The following is a 17,006-nucleotide window of genomic DNA, read 5'->3' as shown; positions in this document are numbered from 1 at the left end:
CACAAACAATACAAACAAAAACCATTATAATGAGTCTCTCAAGTGTCCCAAATTTACAAATATCTCTGCTGTTGAACTGAAAAAATTTCTGGGCATGATAATCTTAATGGGCAAATAAAAAAAGATTATTTGAAGGATTATTGGTCAACAGATCCTCTAACAGAGACACCAATATTTGACAAGCTAATGAGCAGCAATCAATTCGCGCATATATGGAAATCATGGCATTTCAATGACAATTCCTTACGGAGTGGGTAGAAAAAGACACTCTACATAATTGAACTTGTGCTAAAATACCTCCTAGATAAATTTCAGATTGTGTATAAACCTGAACAGGAGCATTCTCTTGATGAAGCAAAATGATATCATGGAGAGGACTGCTTTGTTTCCAGTCATATAATCGTGGAAAACTTATCAGATTTTGTTTGCTTGTTCATATGGTTTGCAAAAGCATAAGTGGATATATCTCCAGTCTAGAAATATCCAGTGGGGAAGGAAAAAATCTTCAAGACACTATTTCTCTCTGTACTTTCACCTCACTGTGGCATGTGGCACCACGTTTATCAAGACAGTAGAGCTATTGCCGAAACACTTCTAGAAAGGAAAACAAGAGTTTGTGATGCAATTCGCATCAGTAGAGGTCTCTGTCAGTGTCTACAAACAGAAGTCAAATCTCTAAAGAAAGGTGACACTACATTTTGAAGAGAAGGTGACTTTTTCCGCAGGTATGGAAAGGTGAAAGGGAGTTGATAACGATAACAATAATTCACGATGCAGCCATTGTTGCAACAGGAAAAAAATACAATGGGAAATCATACAGAAACCAAAATGTATTGTGATCTACAATAAATTTATGAAAGGTGTGTACAGAGCTGATCGATATCTTTTGTATTGTGGAACAATGTGGAAAATCAGTCAATGGACAAAGAAAGTAGTATTGTTTCTCTGGTGTCAGAAGGCACAGAAGTTGAATGTGCGCCAGAGGGTATGGACCTGGATACCCACTGGGGGTATCTGTGCTCAGGTGCGTGCTAGCACTGCGAGCCTCACTGTGCGAGTGTGCCACTCTCTGTACCATGTGAAGTCCGTGGCCAATTGTGTTTCCTGCCGTCATGTATTTAGGTAGCTGCGCAGCGTTACCCCGGCAGTCTGTTACTTGCCGCAGTTCGCGTGTGCATCTCGGCTGTACTGCATTCCAATTCTGTGTGTTGAGATACATACTGTCGTTGTTTGGAGTGTTCCTGTGTTGTTGTTGTCTCGCCATGTTTATCATCTCAGTTCTTGCTTGCTTGTCTCGTATTGTGGCCTGATCGGTCGTAGTGTTTGTCTGTCCTGTCTGTTCATTGTTAGTAATACCTCCAGCAGCTCCCTTGCCTGGTGGCTTTGTCTCCATTCTCTGCCATGCACCGCTCACTGTCGCTCACGGCTATAACAGTTTCTAATAAATTGTGCTTTGATTAACACATACAAAGGGTACAGAAACCTAAATCCAGATATACAAAAAATATATAAAATATTCCTAAAAGAAGTTGAAAGAGTCTAGACAAGTGACCATCAAGTTGGTGCAGCAACTGTGGAGGAAACTGAAGCAATGCGACCTACAAAACGAGTACCTGTTAAAGATCCACCTGGGGTTGTCAGGGAACGTGAAAGAACATACTATTCAAACTTTTGTGAGAAGTGGAAAAAGGAAATATCTAGCCCGGCCATGCAGAGTTTGTGCAGTGCATTGTAAAAGAAGTGAAACAAGATATTACTGCCAGTTTTGTAAAGTACCGTAACATAAAGATGTGTTTCCAGAGGTATCACACCCTTTGAGAATATTAGAACAACATACAAACATGTCTGCCAAGTTTCATTAGCGTCAGACATCAGTAATTGCAGCTACATTCAGATAAGGAAGGCGTTCAGACACGCATCTTATGAAAACTGCTGGAAACTGTGACAATAACTGTGGCCCCCAGGGGCTCGCCACTCTTTGACGGGTTCGTGCTTGGCTACCAAGGGCATGGGACACTAGCCTTTGCAGCACTTTTTCCCATCCGTGCTACATGTCTGTCCTCTTGCTATTCTTTTTTGCGTCCCTTGGGGAACATGTTAGGATGTTATTGGGAATGTTGTGCATTGTCTGTTGCTGATGTAGGAACAGTCTCACCTTTGTTCTTTGCTCCCTTTTCCTTTCTTCATTTCCCTTCTCCTCTCATTCCTCCACTTTGGCATTTGAGGTTCCTCTTTTTCTTCTTCCTCCCTGTGTACTCCTGAATGCCGGCCCATGCATCTGACACATAACAGGTGACTGGGTAACGTGTAATTCCCAGCCCTGGGTCAACAGGTAGGGTTTGCACGTACCCCTTGGTACCGGCCAGGCCCAGGGAGGGGTGGTTGAATGAGTTGCAACCTTCCCAAATTGCCAATTGGTCCCTCTGTCAGATGTTCGGGAGGTGTGACCTGAGATGTGAACAATCACCTAAGGCGGGTGTGCCCCCTTGAAGGGAGCCCCCAGTTGGAAGGAGCGCATCATCAGAGACGTTGGCAATCATGGGGGATTTTCTCACAATGAGTCAATCAGCTTCCCAATCAACGTCTGCAAAATGTAAACGTAATGAGGCTAATGATTCGAAGACCCTTCCTGCTGCACCATGGTTCCTTGTGGTCTCACGTACTGAATTTGGTCAGTCCTTCCCCACAGTAAATCTGTTTATTATTCAGAAAGGTGTTGATGCAATTGCTGGCCCTGTGAAATCCTGCTCTCATTTACAGACTGTCACTTTGCTTTTGGAGACTGCTTCTGATTCTCAAGCATAACTGCTTGCTGCCTCGCTTCTCTATGGCTACCCTGTTTGTGTCGAGGCCCATAGAACTTTGAATTCTTCCCGTGGTGTAATTTACACCAGGCTGCTCGACGGTCTAACTGAGGCAGAAATCCAATCTTACCTCTCTAATCAGGGTTTCATTGGTGTCCATCATGTAATGAAAAAGGTAGATTCCTCCTTAGTGCCCACCCGCACTCTTTTCCTCACCTTTGATAGAGTGGTGCTGCCATCAAAGATCAAGCTACGAAATTATCACAGTCTGGCCATACATTCCGACCCGATGCATTGCTACCAGTGTCATCGTTTCAACCACAGTAGAACATCTTGTCGACACCCAGCCAAATGTGTAACCTGTGGTAGGGATGCACACAAGGGCGATTGTCCGCCTCCTTCTCTCCGCTGTATCAACTGCAATGGTGGCCATGCTGCCTCATCTTGGGATTGTCCCATGTATCTTGATGAGTAGGCTGTCCAAGAGCTTCAGGTAAAGGAAAAAGTGCCTTATCGAGTAGCTCGCAAGTTACAGGCTACTCGCAAACCCTGTATTCTCCTGTCTGGCACCTATAGTTCTCTTCTTGTTACCCCTCCCTCCATGAAGAATGTGGCCACACAGACATGCGACCACAAATTCAGCTCTGAGGTTGTGAAATCGCCCAGTGTCAAGGTAGCATTGCCATCCTCCTGTCCCGCTGTAAAACAAACCGTCCAACTCTCGCCACAAGGGGCGAAGCCACCAGCTACACAACCAGTAGGCAGGAAAGGACAGGAGTAGTACTTCCGTGAAGACTTCCTCCATCCCTCCAGCCAAACAACACCAGTCTTCCTCTAACCAGAAAGGCTCAAATAAGTCCACCGAAGGCAAATGGTCTTCACCTTCGCCAACTCGAGGTTTTTTGGTGTTTGAGTCCACCGAATGATTGCACAAGCAAGCCGATGCTTTTCTGGACCCCATGGGGCAGGATCCTTCTGCTTCTGTGCCCTGTAGTTGCAACTCTACACTGGCTGTCACTTGGCGACCGCTGAGTTGACACCCTTACATCTCTTCCTCCTCATGACTGTCCTCCAATGGAACATTTGCAGCCTTTGGTCCCACAAAGAGGATTTACGGCTGATTTTAGCTTCGTGGCATCCCCTTGTACTCTGCCTTCAGGAAACGAAATTGTGCTCTCATGGCCGCTTTGAACTTTCACATTACTTACCAATTTGTTTTGACCTTCCCCCTGAGGTCGGCATTTCATCTCATGGGGGTTTCATGGTGCTCATACGGGATGACATTCATAGTCAACCCCTCTCCCTGGCTCTCCGTCTTCAAGCTGTTGCAGTTCACCTTTTTTTTTCCCGCCTGACTTTTTCCCTGTGTACGTACCATTTATGTACCTCCGTCATTCAATGTCACTAGGGCAGACTTCCTTCAGCTTATTGGGCTGCTACCTCCCCCATTTTTGCTACCCGGTGACTTTAATGTGCATCATCACGTTTGAGGTTCTCCCAGGACCTGCCTTCTTGGCTGACCTTCTTAACCAACTAAACCTCTTCTGCCTTAACATTGGAGCACCCACTTTCCTTTCCGACTCCTCACACACCTATTCCCATTTGGACCTATCCTTTTGCACTACCGAGCTTGCCCACTGTCTTGAGTGGTTCGTTCTTTCAGACACCTACTCAAGCGACCATTTCTTGTGTGCTCCCTGTTTGCGGACTCCTACCCCATCCATGTGCATGCCCAAATGGCAGCTTACTAAGGCTGACTGGCAGCTGTACTCCTCCCTGGTGACCTTCGAAAAACAAGATTTTCCCCAGTTGTGATGACCAGGTGGACTATCTAACCAATGTTATCCTTACTGCTGCAGAACATTCCATTCCTTGCACTTCCTCTTTACCACACTGTGTCCCAGTCCCTTGGTGGACTGAGGCATGCCACGATGCAATTCGCACATGGAGGCATATGCTCCCCACATATTTAACCATCATCCTATGATGGCAGACTGCATTCATTATAAACAGATGTGCGCAAAGTGTCATCACATTCTTCGGGATAGCAAACGAGCTAGCTGGATTTCATTCACTAGTTCTTTTAACAGTTCCAACCCCCCCTCTGTCATGAGGGCCAACCTCCGACGGCTCTCTGGGACCAAGATCCGTTCCCCCATTTCCGGCCTCAAAGTAGCAGACGATGTTATTGTGGTCCCTATTGCTATCTCCAACACCTTGGGCCACCATTTTGTGGAAGTTTTGAGCTCTTCCCACTATCACCCTGCCTTCCTCCATCAGAAACGAGCGGAGGAGGCTTGGGTGATACCCTTCTGTTCTCCGACTCATGAGTGCTACAAAGCCATCTTTACCATGAGGGAGTTCGATTATGCTCTCAGTTCATCCCAATTCTCTACCCCAGGGCTGGACGCCATTCCCATTCAGATGTTGCAGCATCTTTCTCTTACGGGCAAGCACTTTCTGCTTAAACACGTACAACCGCATCTGGGCAGAGGGCACATTTCCCAGATACTGGCGTGAAGCCACTGTCATACCTGTACCTAAGCCCAGTAAGGACAAAAACTTTCCTTCTAGCTACCACCCCATCTCTCTTACCAGCTGTGTTTGTGAGTTGATGGAATGTATGATTCATGCCCGGCTGGCATGATGGCTCAAGTCTCTCAATTTACTGACGAATGCACAGTGTGGAAATTGAGCACGGCATTCTGCAGTTGACCATCTCATTTCTTTGTCCACCCATGTCATGAATGGTTTTCTGCAGAAATCCCAGACTGTGGCCGTGTTTTTCGATTTGGAGGTCTACGACACCTGCTGGAGAATTGGTATCCTCCGTACTCTTTACACGTGGGGCTTCCGTGGCTTCAGGCATCATTAAAAAATCGAGTTTCAGGGTGCATGTGGGTTCTGCTTTGTCGGACATCTTTATCCAGGAAAACGGTGTGCCTCAGAGTTCCGTCTTGAGTGTCGTCCTCTTTGCTATCGCCATTAACCCTATCATGGCCTGTCTACCACCGAGCATCTCCAGCTCCCTTTTTGTTGACGATTTTGCCATCTATTGTAATTCTCCATGGACCTGTCTCACTGGGCAACATCTTCAGCAGTGTCTTGATCGTCTTTACTCCAGGAGCATTGACAATGGCTTTTGCTTTTCCAATGACAAAACAGTTTGCTCTTTAAAACAGCATATTTAACTGTTCCTTTTTGCGAGGTCAGCAGCTGAACACATTGCTGGAAACAACAAAAACAAAACTTGAGGGCAACCAACCACTCATTTATATATGAAATATGAGTGATGCATAAGCTCACCTTGAATGGTCAGATGTCTGCTCTTCTCAGGTCTTTTAACAACAATACTGTAATTGAGGAAACCCTGAAACAATTTGTACAGAAACCAGATGGCAGTTATAAGAGTCGAGGGACATGAAAGGGGAGCAGTGGTTGGGAAGGGAGTGAGACAGGGTTGTAGTCTCTCCCCGATGTTATTCAATCTGTATATTGAGCAAGAAGAAAAATTCAGAGTAGGTATTAAAATCCATGGAGAAGAAATAAAAACTTTGAGGTTCGCCGATGACATTGTAATTCTGTCAGAGACAGCAAAGGACTTGGAAGAGCAGTTGAACAGAATGGATGGTGTCTTGAAGGGAGGATATAAGATGAACATCAACAAAAGCAAAACGAGGATAATGGAATGTAGTCGAATTAAGTCGGGTGATGTTGAGGGTATTAGATTAGGAAATGAGAGTTTTGCTATTTGGGGAGCAAAATAACTGATGATGGTCGAAGTAGAGAGGATATAAAATGTAGACTGGCAGTGGCAAGGAAAGCGTTTCTGAAGAAGAGAAATTTGTTAACATCGAGTATAGATTTAAGTGTCAGGAAGTCATTTCTGAAAGTATTTGTATGGAGTGTAGCCATGTATGTAAGTGAAACATGGACGGTAAATAGTTTGGACAAGAAGAGAATAGAAGCTTTCGAAATGTGGTGCTACGGAAGAATGCTGAAGATTAGATGGGTAGATCACATAACTAATGAGGAGGTACTGAATAGGATTGGGGAGAAGAGGAGTTTGTGGCACAACTTGACCAGAAGAAGGGATCGGTTGGTAGGACATGTTCTGAGGCATCAAGGGATCACCAATTTAGTATTGGAGGGCAGCGTGGAGGGTAAAAATCGTAGGGGGAGACCAAGAGATGAATACACTAAGCAGATTCAGAAGGATGTAGGTTGCAGTAGGTACTGGGAGATGAAGAAGCTTGCACAGGATAGAGTAGCATGGAGAGCTGCATCAAACCAGTCTCAGGACTGAAGACCACAACAACAACACTGTAATTTTAATGGCCATGGTGGTCTAGCAGGTAGAGAGCTAGGCTCTGGGCCAGGAAGTCCTGGATCTTGAGTATGAGCAGGGATGTTTCCTCATTCCAGTCCCTCAAGGATGGCCTTAGGTCCACACTGCCTGCTACCGAAATCGGTACTGGCGATCTTTCCTGAGGGTTAAAGGTGGCTGGGGCAGTGGGCTCACCACCCTCCCCTCTTATTGCTGTGGAGGACTAAAAGCTGCACTCCACTTCATGGGTTGTGCATCATAGACTTTACCTTTTTTAACAGTAGTTTCACATCTGTGCATGCAGATTTTTCTGTCATTATTATAATATGACTTAGTTTTGTGTTTATAATTAAATGATGTGCATATTTAATCATGTCTTTGCAGCGTATTTCTTGATCCATGAAGTTGTAAGAATGTACCTGTTACTAGTTCTTCTCTTCTTCTGATATTTCAGCTTTGGAACAGCCAGCCATATTCTGAGAAAGTTGTGTGATGGACCCTACAGCCTTCCTGTCTGCCTTCTAAACTTGTGGAGTGCAGCAATGTGCATATTGCCATGGACAGTAGCAGCTGAAGAAATACAACTTGGACAGCAGAGCTGTGCACTGCCTGCATTCCCTCTACAGTGAACATATTTTGTAAGAACTTGAGTCGGAAGCATTGGCCTATATTGATGGGGACACTGTATCATGGTCTGAAAACTGACTACTGAAAGTTCTGGGTTCCATACTTGCTTAAATTGAGGCCACCATTGGGATTATGTCTATGATCTGACGATTCATAACTCAGGTGTGTGTAAGATCCTGTGTGTGTGTGTGTGTGTGTGTGTGTGTGTGTGTGTGTGTGGACTCTCACGTATTGGACAAATGACACAAACCATTCAAGAACAATGCTTGTAAATATTAATGATAAACCTTCCTGCTGAATACTTGCCTCCACATCATTCTTCAAGGATTTGATCATCAAGGAAACTGTTGAAGTCATCAAAGGACGTAATCACAATGGCGGCTCCAATTTCAGTAGAGTATGGAATATAGTCCTTTCAGCAGTCCGCTGTCAGAAGCAATGATATCATCCCCTTATCAATATGGCCTAATTCTATAACTAGAGTCCTCCACCAATGATATCTGTTGCAGACTGCATCCAGTTAGTTCATAGCTCTGCAACCTGATTGATATTTCTTTAGCTGCTATTGTCTGCAGCCACATGCGTGTCTTATGGTTCGCTCCAAAGACAACAGTGCATTTGCAGCCAAAATATCAGAAATGGAGAAGAATTGTTACAGCTGCATTCTCAGAACATGGATCAAAAGGTGTACTGTTCTACATTATCATCAGACCACATAACACTAAAAGAAGTTGTTATTGATTGAACCAGTACTACCAAGCAAGGTGGTGCAATGGTTAGCACACTAGACTGGCATTCGAGAGGATGACAGTTCAAATCCACATTTTTCTGTCCTGATGTAAGTTTTCCAAGATTTCCCTAAATCACTCCAGCTCCACCCACTGGGTCATTCAGAGGGGCATAGGCAATTTCCGCCCTCATCCTTGTAACATTTCAAGCCAAGGGTGCTCATACCTGGGGACAACGGGAGGGGTGGGGGTCACCCACCAGCCCCTATCTCTTAGGGAAAGGAAAAAATAGTTTATTAGGTATTTTTCTTTCAATAAAATGATTTAAAAGCCAGTATTATGCAGCTTTTTGACAGGACCGGAACTGTAACTTTTTATCTCTGCTTACAAGTCACCACTCATCTTCCAAAATATTAAAAATATACCACACCCCCAGGTATAGGCCCACTCCCCTCCAAACTATTATATCGGTGCCCTCATTCTGAGCATGTTCTCTGTCCCTAATGACTGTATAGTCGACATGATGTTAAATCTTAGTCATCCTTCCTTCCTTTGTTTTTGAACCTGTGCATCATGTTCACTTTTAGAAGTTGAGGATTTATGAATGAATTTGCTTATGAATTAAGTTCCTTACATTCTTTGAAATGCAAGTTATCCTGAAGTTTTGTGATGTGAGAGTGTGTGACATAAATGTTGCTGGTGTGGGTGTAGATTAGAACTATCTTTGTGATGAAGCTTATATTTCAGTTATTTAAATATGTTTGAAGGTAACAAACTTTTATCAAACTGTTCCTTTTGTGTAATTTTTTAAAGGATTCTGGCAGGGCGCATTAAAGAACTGGAGTATCGATTAGAAAGGATAGAAGGAGGACGGGTTGCAGCATTTCCATCCCAGATACTTCTTGAAGGCTACAGCAGTGCAACTGTAGACCGTGAAGTGGAATGCCTGTTCAACAATGATTCTAGTTCAGAAGGAGATAGCAGTCTCAAAGGTAATTCCCAGTTTCTTGCTTTTTTTAAATCCTTCACTTAAAAATAATTATTGGGCTCCCTTGCAAACTATATTACATTTAAAACTACTTTCAGGCTCTTAGCAAAAAATAAAAAAAAATAAATAAAAAAAATAAACAATGGCTGTACTTTACTGCTCTCTTTATCACATTATATCTGTAGCTAAGTGGATGATGGACTGGAACCACAAAAATTAAAGCTTTGATCTCCAGTTGGCCTCACTTCTTTTCTGTCACGTGGTGTTTGTTTCACATTTGAAATCTGCTTTCTAGGTATGAGAAATGCCAAGCTGCTCAGTGCTTTCAATTTCACATTTGACTGGATATCGCTCTAAGTAATTCACTTCAGGAGTTACAGAAATGCAAGGGTATACTTCTTGCAATAGGGCCATGATAATAAAGCACTGCTCTCCCTCTCCCTCCCCCTCCCCCTCTCCCTCCCCCTCCCCCTCCCCCTCCCCCCATCTCTGAATGCTTATTTTTTCTTTTCCAAATGATGAAAAACTAAAAAACACCATGGACTGTCAAATTCTATTATGCAAGATGACCTTTATTGCACCATGCATGTACAGGATGGCTATAATTAAAGTTCCAGTTTCAAAACGCTGTAAAAACAAAACCCTACTCAGAATGACATCAAATGTGAACTGAATATTGTAGAGGAAGGGGGAAATGCTATGGAAACAAAAAAGATTAACAAAAATTTTACCACTAGATGTTGCTGCATGCAGCAAAATATTTATTGTCAGAAGGTAATTTTACTTAAAGTTTACTGCCTTAAAAATAAAAACAAATAGCCACATGTGAAGTCAAATTATGAATAAAACAACAGATCATGTTATCATTCTTCACCAGCGTTCCCTTGTAGTTTAAGTCAACAACTCCCACTTTCTCTTCTCCTCTCTCAATAGTCTGACCTCTTGATAGTCAGTGGCCAATCGTTTTACTTAGTCATCTGGTGCTGCCCTCCAGTGGCAGTCATCTGCGCAGAATTTACAGTGTCTTATTCCGCTTCAAGTTCATAGTTTTTTTTTTTTTATATTGATATTAATCCCATTAGCAGGATCTTTTGTAGGTATCTAATAGAATTTAGTCATAATTACAAAGTGTTTGGTGGTTGTTGTCGTTTAGCCGTCAGTCTGAAGATAAGTTTGATACAGCACATCATGCTAATCTGTTCTGTGCAAATCTTTCTTTTTTCCCTCTGTGTATTTGCTGCTACCTATATATATTTGAATGTATTTACTACATTCAAAACTTAGTCGTCTTCTAAATTCTTTGCTCTCTCATTACCAAATTAACTATTCTTTGATACCAAAAGGTGTGTTCTATCAACTTATCTCATCATTGTATCAAGTTGTGCCACAGATCTCTCTTCTCCCCAGTGTTATTTAGTGTCACTTCATTATTTATCTGCTCTGTCATCCAAGTTTTGCTTCCATTTAAGGTTACACTCTAGACAAATACTTCCCAAAGAGACTACTGAACACTTAAATTTATATTTGTTGTTACCATTTTTTCCAGAAAAGCTTTTCTTTCTGTTGCTGTCTTCACATGAATTCTCTTTACTGCTGTTGCCATCAGTTGTTATGCTCCCCAAATATCAAAATGTGCCTATTTATTTTGGCATCGCATTTCCTAATCTAACTTCTCCATAATTCCCTAACTTAATTCAACTGCACTCCATTACTCATGTTTTGCTTTTATTTGTTTTCATCTCTTAACATCTTTTTAAGGCACTGTTCATTCCATTCAGCTGATCTTGCAAGTCATTTCTCATCTTTGAAAAAAATATAATGTCATTAAGGTTTATCATAGTTTTTATTTCTCTTTCCTGAGGTCTAATTTCTTTTACAAATTTCATCTAGGTATCCTTTCTTGCTTGATTTATGTGCAGTTGAATAACATGAGGAGTATGTTACAACTTTGTCTCAGGTGTCAACTACTGCTTCCCTTTCATGTCCTTTGGTCAGGGAATATATAACCTGGGAAATCCACAGAAAGCCTGGGAATTTTCTTACCTGGGAGAAAGCTTAGAAAAACCTGGGAATTTTTAAGTATTCTGGGAATTTTTGTCTTTATTTAAATTTTTTGTCAATTTTGACTGGTAAGAACTGATGCTTTAACAAAGAATTTTACTTCAGCCTGCTACTGCAGAACAATACTGCAACAATAAAACACGGACAAGAGAATAGAAGCAAAATAAAATTTTAGTTGCAAAGAAAGTGTGCCATTTACAACAACAAAACACAGCGCACACACAAGAATCTGCCAAGAACAAAATGTGTCAAAGACTGTGTAATACCTTGTAACAAATTGCATTTGACATGTCTTTGTTGTGAACCTTGTTTTGATGAGCATGACGTCACAACTGTTTACATTTCCAACACGTTGCAGGAAAATATTGTGAATAGTGGTTTGAGAAGCATTGCTTTTAAGTAATTTTCCTTTTACGCAACATGAAATATGTGTGAGAATGTGTTACAAATTTCACAAATCACAGTGTGTTAGACTCTCATTCAAAACTTAACTCTGGGGACCAGACACTTAGAAAAATTTCTGGCTCGGAAGACCAACCATTTATGCCATTGGCACATTTGTGTTTGTTTTATCTCAAAGGGTAACACACACTAAAGAAGACCAAGTTTCAGGGTTAGTTTTCCATATTTATTTTAGTTGTTTAATAGATTACAAATTATGCAGTAACAATGACCAAAAAGTGTAATTATCCTCCAAAAAAATGCGAAATTAGTGCTTGAGCAGTTTGACACTTATTAGCTTTTTCTATTGAAAAGTCTAAGTGCCCAACAGAACACGTATTCAGCCAGGTAACCCACGAAATGTTCTGTGATAACAGTGAAATTTATAATCATGCTTGTCAGAAATATTCAGCTGCTGCAATTTAAGCTGTGCTCTTATGACCCACCAGCTTGGGGGAAAAAAGGCAGAAAGTATTTGATGAATGATATTGTAGGTCAAAGCTTAGCTTTTCTTGTAGATGTACTGTATTTTTATTAATTAACTATTCCTGTGTGTGTGTGTGTGTTCATGCTACTTAGCAGCGATGTTGCTGTTGGCTGATTACATCAAGTGAATATCTGCTATCGTTGGCTGGGGAGATCACATGAAATCGGCTATCATTGGCTGACAAAAGCATATCACAATCTCGATTTCAATGCTTTGGAAGCTACCATTCTGTATTTGGTGGAATTCTCGTTTATACTTTCGTAATACCAAAATATGCAGTGCAAATGTTACTGCACATCAAAGATCTTTCCAAATAGTGTTAATTTTTGCTGGCTTTCATTCCCTGAAGTGCAGGGAAGGTCTGTACTGGTGAATTAAACCTTCACCATTCAAAGGAATGATAAGTTTTACAGCTGTGAGGGAAAGCATATTGTCACTTAACAAGCAAAAAATGTGTGTTCACCAGGGACAGAGTGTATTTTCACCCGAGAAAAAGTGTGTTTTTAACTGGGAAATCTGGGAAAACTCTGGGAATTTGTTTTTCTTGTCTGCATATACATGCTGTTTGATTCTTAAGACTGCATTCAAATAATGACACAGTGAAGTACTTGGGCAGAGCATGTCGGAGATGCAGAAGTGTGGACACTTGACAGCAACTGATTGATGCGTAGAAATCATGGGTCCCAGAATTTTCTGTGATGGGCAGTTATCTTATTCAATAACAAGGCCCAATCCTGTGTCAGCATTATGGATATTTTCCCAGACAGTTTTAGTTTGCCCACACTATGTAAGACATATTATGGAAATAAGTTGGAATGAGATAGTAAATTGTTATGTTTGCAGTAAAATAATAAATTTAAGCAATATTATGTGTTTCATATGCTCCAGATCAGTGGTGATTAATATTTGTAACAAATGCTTTCCAGATATGCTTTATGAAATTGAAACATTTTTAAAACTAATTAGAATTTATTTTTATGAATATAATGCTTAATAATTTCAGGAAACAATATTTAGAAATACTATTGAAACTAATGATCTGTGTGATCGAGCCTACTTGCGGGACAATAGTACTGGCATATTTTTATGTGCATGTTCCAAAAATTATATGAATTTTATAATTTCCATTTGTTTCCATACACCTGTTTTTTTTTTCACTCGTGGGAAATCAGTAACTAGATTTATTACTTTGTGTGATATTTCTACTTTTTAACTGACTTGTGCACCAAGAGTGCTTTTAATTTCTGCTCTGTAGTTTGGTTTTGTTGTCATCATATTTTTTCAATTACATAGAATCTCATTTTAAATACAATATGCAACAGACATAAATGCAGTGGTGAATGGTGGTAGAAAATTAAGAACATGATAAACCATGTTGGAGGCTGTATGAATTGTGCAGTTAATCTACATCTACAACGATACAAATTCTCCGCAAGCCACTATACAGTTTGATAGCAGAGGGTGCCCCATACCACTGTTAGTCATTCCCTTTCCTGTCCCACTTGCAAATGGAGTGAGAGAAAAATGACTGTCTGTATGTTTCTGTAAAAGACCTGATGTCTCTCATTTGGTCTTCATTTCCTTACACAAAATGTATGTTGGTGGCAGTAAAATCATTGCAGTCTGTTGCAAGTGCTGGTTCTCTAAACTTTCTCAACTATTTTGCAAAAAGAACATCTTCATCCCTCCAGGGATTCCCTTTTCAGTTCGTGGAGCATATCTGTAATCCTCACTTGCTGACTGGACCTACTGGTAACAAATCTAGCAGCACAGATCTGAACTGCTTCAATGTCTTCCATTAATCCAACGTGATGGGGATCCCAAACACTCGAGCATAACTCGAAAATGGGCTGCACAAGTGTTCTGTATGTGGGCTCCTTTATCGATGAGCTGCACTTTCGAGAATGCTCCCGATAAACTGACATCAACCATTCACCTTTTCTACAACTCACCTTACATATTTGTTCCATTTTATATTACTTTGGAACGTTACAGGTAGATATTTAAGTGATGTGACTGTCAATCAGTTACACCACTAATACTGTATTTGGACACTTCAGGATAGTTATCTTACTTTGCTTCTCCCAGATCTAGAGCAACCTGCTATTCATTACAGCTAATAGAAATTCTATCAGATTCATAATCCTGTTGACAATGATTAGGTGACAGCGAATAGAATAATTGTTTTTATTGAAAAGTAAATTTTGGCTTCCTTACTTTGCTAACAGTTTATGTAATTTATAAATTCTTGAAAATATTAACAAAATTTGATTTTGTTCCTGCGAATTTCAGTGAATTTTTGTGTGCAGAGCATCTCTGCATGAGACATGAAAAAAAGTATTAATTATTTTCCAAAGAATTTAATTTTATTGCTTGCAGGTATCCTATTTTGACTGCTCCATTCTAGTACTGTTAAACTCACCAGTGCATTTGAATGTTCCAGAAGTTCAAGAAGAATGTGTTGATAGCATGGAACCAAGTCATCAGATGGAACAGTGTAGCAAGATGCCAGGTGATACGTGTAATCTTTCAGCTATTGGACATCTATCGTTTGGCAGTGGATGCAGAACTGGTAGGTTACTGTAATGGAAAGCAAATGTAAAAGCAGAATTACCATTTTAGGTAACTGTTTAAAACTGCATCTCTGGTTCTATTGCTGTAGCAGGACAATGTAGAGTGTACATTAGAAATACTTTTACCATCTTTTGGTGTGACTTCCTAATGCCAAAACAAGGAAACACAGTCTTGTATATATAATCGTTCATCCAAAATTTCATAGTTTTGCTTTCAGTGTGTGTTGACATGAAATCTGGCAGCTGAACCAATAGTTCAATCATTTTCTTGGATCATCAAGAAATGTTATTGCTAGAAGTTAATCTGATGATGCACTTATTGTGTCCCCTATGGGGTTATGTTACTGTGAAGACATATTTTCATTCGAAATTGGTGTACATTTTAGGTTAATTGATCTTGAACTTGTTCACATGCATAGTAGTAGTTTTCTGCTTAACAATAACTGGCTATATGATTTGTGAGTACACATTGTAAGGGACAAGAGTTTGCATTGGTGTATCAAAATGTGTCATCAGGTAACAACAATGGAGTCATCTAAAGATTTGTGCAGTTTATTGCTGCCTTACTAAGAAAGGATTGATTGCATATATCACAAATAGCATTTAGGGGCTGGCCAATTATCATGCATATAATTAACCAGGAAGAGTGCTTTCTGCTGGTTGTTAAAGAAATTGAAGTATCTGCATTCATGTAACCATAGCATTTGATACATCTTGTAGCACTGCACAGATGGTACCTCATGGTGACTCCATTATCTGTATCCTCTTTAACATTTCAACCACAAATCACCAACCATGTGATAACTTTCGCCAATTTTCAAGCAAGATGGTGCAGTGGTTTAGACACACATTTCAGTGTAAGGTAGTTAAATCAACATCTGCCATCCAGATTTAGTTATTTCGTGGTTCCCCTAAATTACTTCGGCAAATGCCTTTAGAAAGAACATGGCACATATCTGAGTTTGTGCTCTGTCTGAAGTGACACTGTAGTCAGCAGTATATCAAACTCCAATCTTCTTTGCCAATAACATGTCAGCACAACTGCTAATCCACTGTTTATATCTTCAGTCTTGTTTACAGATGAGGCAAAATTTGGAAGAGGTAGAATACAAATTCTTACAACAAACCTTTGCTGGCTGATGAAAACCTTACTGTACAAGTCAAGTTCAACACCAGTAACATTTGAAGTTCAACGTGTGGAGTGCAGTTTTAGGCTACTGCCTTGTAGATCCCAGCACATTTTATGTGTGATCTGATGTAAAATATTTGGGTGCCTGCCCAGGTCATGTCGTACGTTCTACATCATATTTCGGAAACACTTGTGTTATCATCTTCAGGTGGTTCCTGACAACTACTGTGTTAGTGTCCTGTATACTTTACCCATTATCACCTCCATCACTCAACTCCTCTTGCTATCCAAGCAGCAACAGCGGTTGTTGGTGGAGGCAGTGGTGGAGGTGGTGGTGCCCGGCTGCGAACTATGGTCTCCATTGTTGTGCTATCAGTGTCAGCTGTGGACCTCACTTTTGTAGGGATCCTTTTCTTTTTCTTGGCTTAGTAGACCACTACCTTTGTTAATTATATCTTCTTGGACCCTAATTTCAACAGCCTCTTTAATAACACAACCACAGAAGAGGAAGACTGCCTAAGTATCTTGGTTTTGTTGTAATCTGTACTATGGCCACTTTTTACACTATGGTTGGCATAATTCATTATGGCATACATGTTCACAGCAGCCCCTTTTCTACCATTTGTATAGTTCCCCCAATGTATGCTTTGCTGCGTTGCTAGGGGATTTGGTAAACCCCTGGTTGGCAAAGGCTTAAATCATCCTTGACTGATCCTAGTAATGTTAGGGGATTGGCAAAATACACTTTTAACATTGTGTTTTTGCAGCTACTGCTAACAAGTGAGATGCACACTAATGATTTGCGCCGCTCTTTTTCTTCCTGTGTTTGTGTAGGTACAAC

At 40.9% G+C, this 17,006-nt stretch overlaps 1 protein-coding gene across 2 annotated transcripts in view; it reads left to right on the top strand.

Moving 5' to 3' along the window:
* The window catches only part of LOC126238324 (coiled-coil domain-containing protein 149), a 52,771-nt gene that overhangs the window by 24,221 nt on the left and 11,544 nt on the right, over positions 1–17,006 (top strand). Inside the window, exons 10-11 of one of the 2 annotated variants that reach the window (XR_007545318.1) lie at positions 7,586–7,920; positions 9,300–9,434. Coding sequence is in view for 1 of the 2 variants with exons in the window: in XM_049947783.1 (XP_049803740.1) it covers positions 9,300–9,478; positions 14,907–15,035 (308 nt within the window). In the remaining variant the exon portion in view is untranslated. Of the gene's footprint in view, positions 1–7,585; positions 7,921–9,299; positions 9,479–14,906; positions 15,036–17,006 lie in introns of those variants that run through there. The other variant, XM_049947783.1, reaches the window with a different exon arrangement.

Source organism: Schistocerca nitens, chromosome 1, assembly GCF_023898315.1.
Source record: "Schistocerca nitens isolate TAMUIC-IGC-003100 chromosome 1, iqSchNite1.1, whole genome shotgun sequence".
NCBI lineage: Eukaryota > Metazoa > Arthropoda > Insecta > Orthoptera > Acrididae > Schistocerca > Schistocerca nitens.
This window is presented reverse-complemented; position numbering and strand designations above follow the sequence as displayed.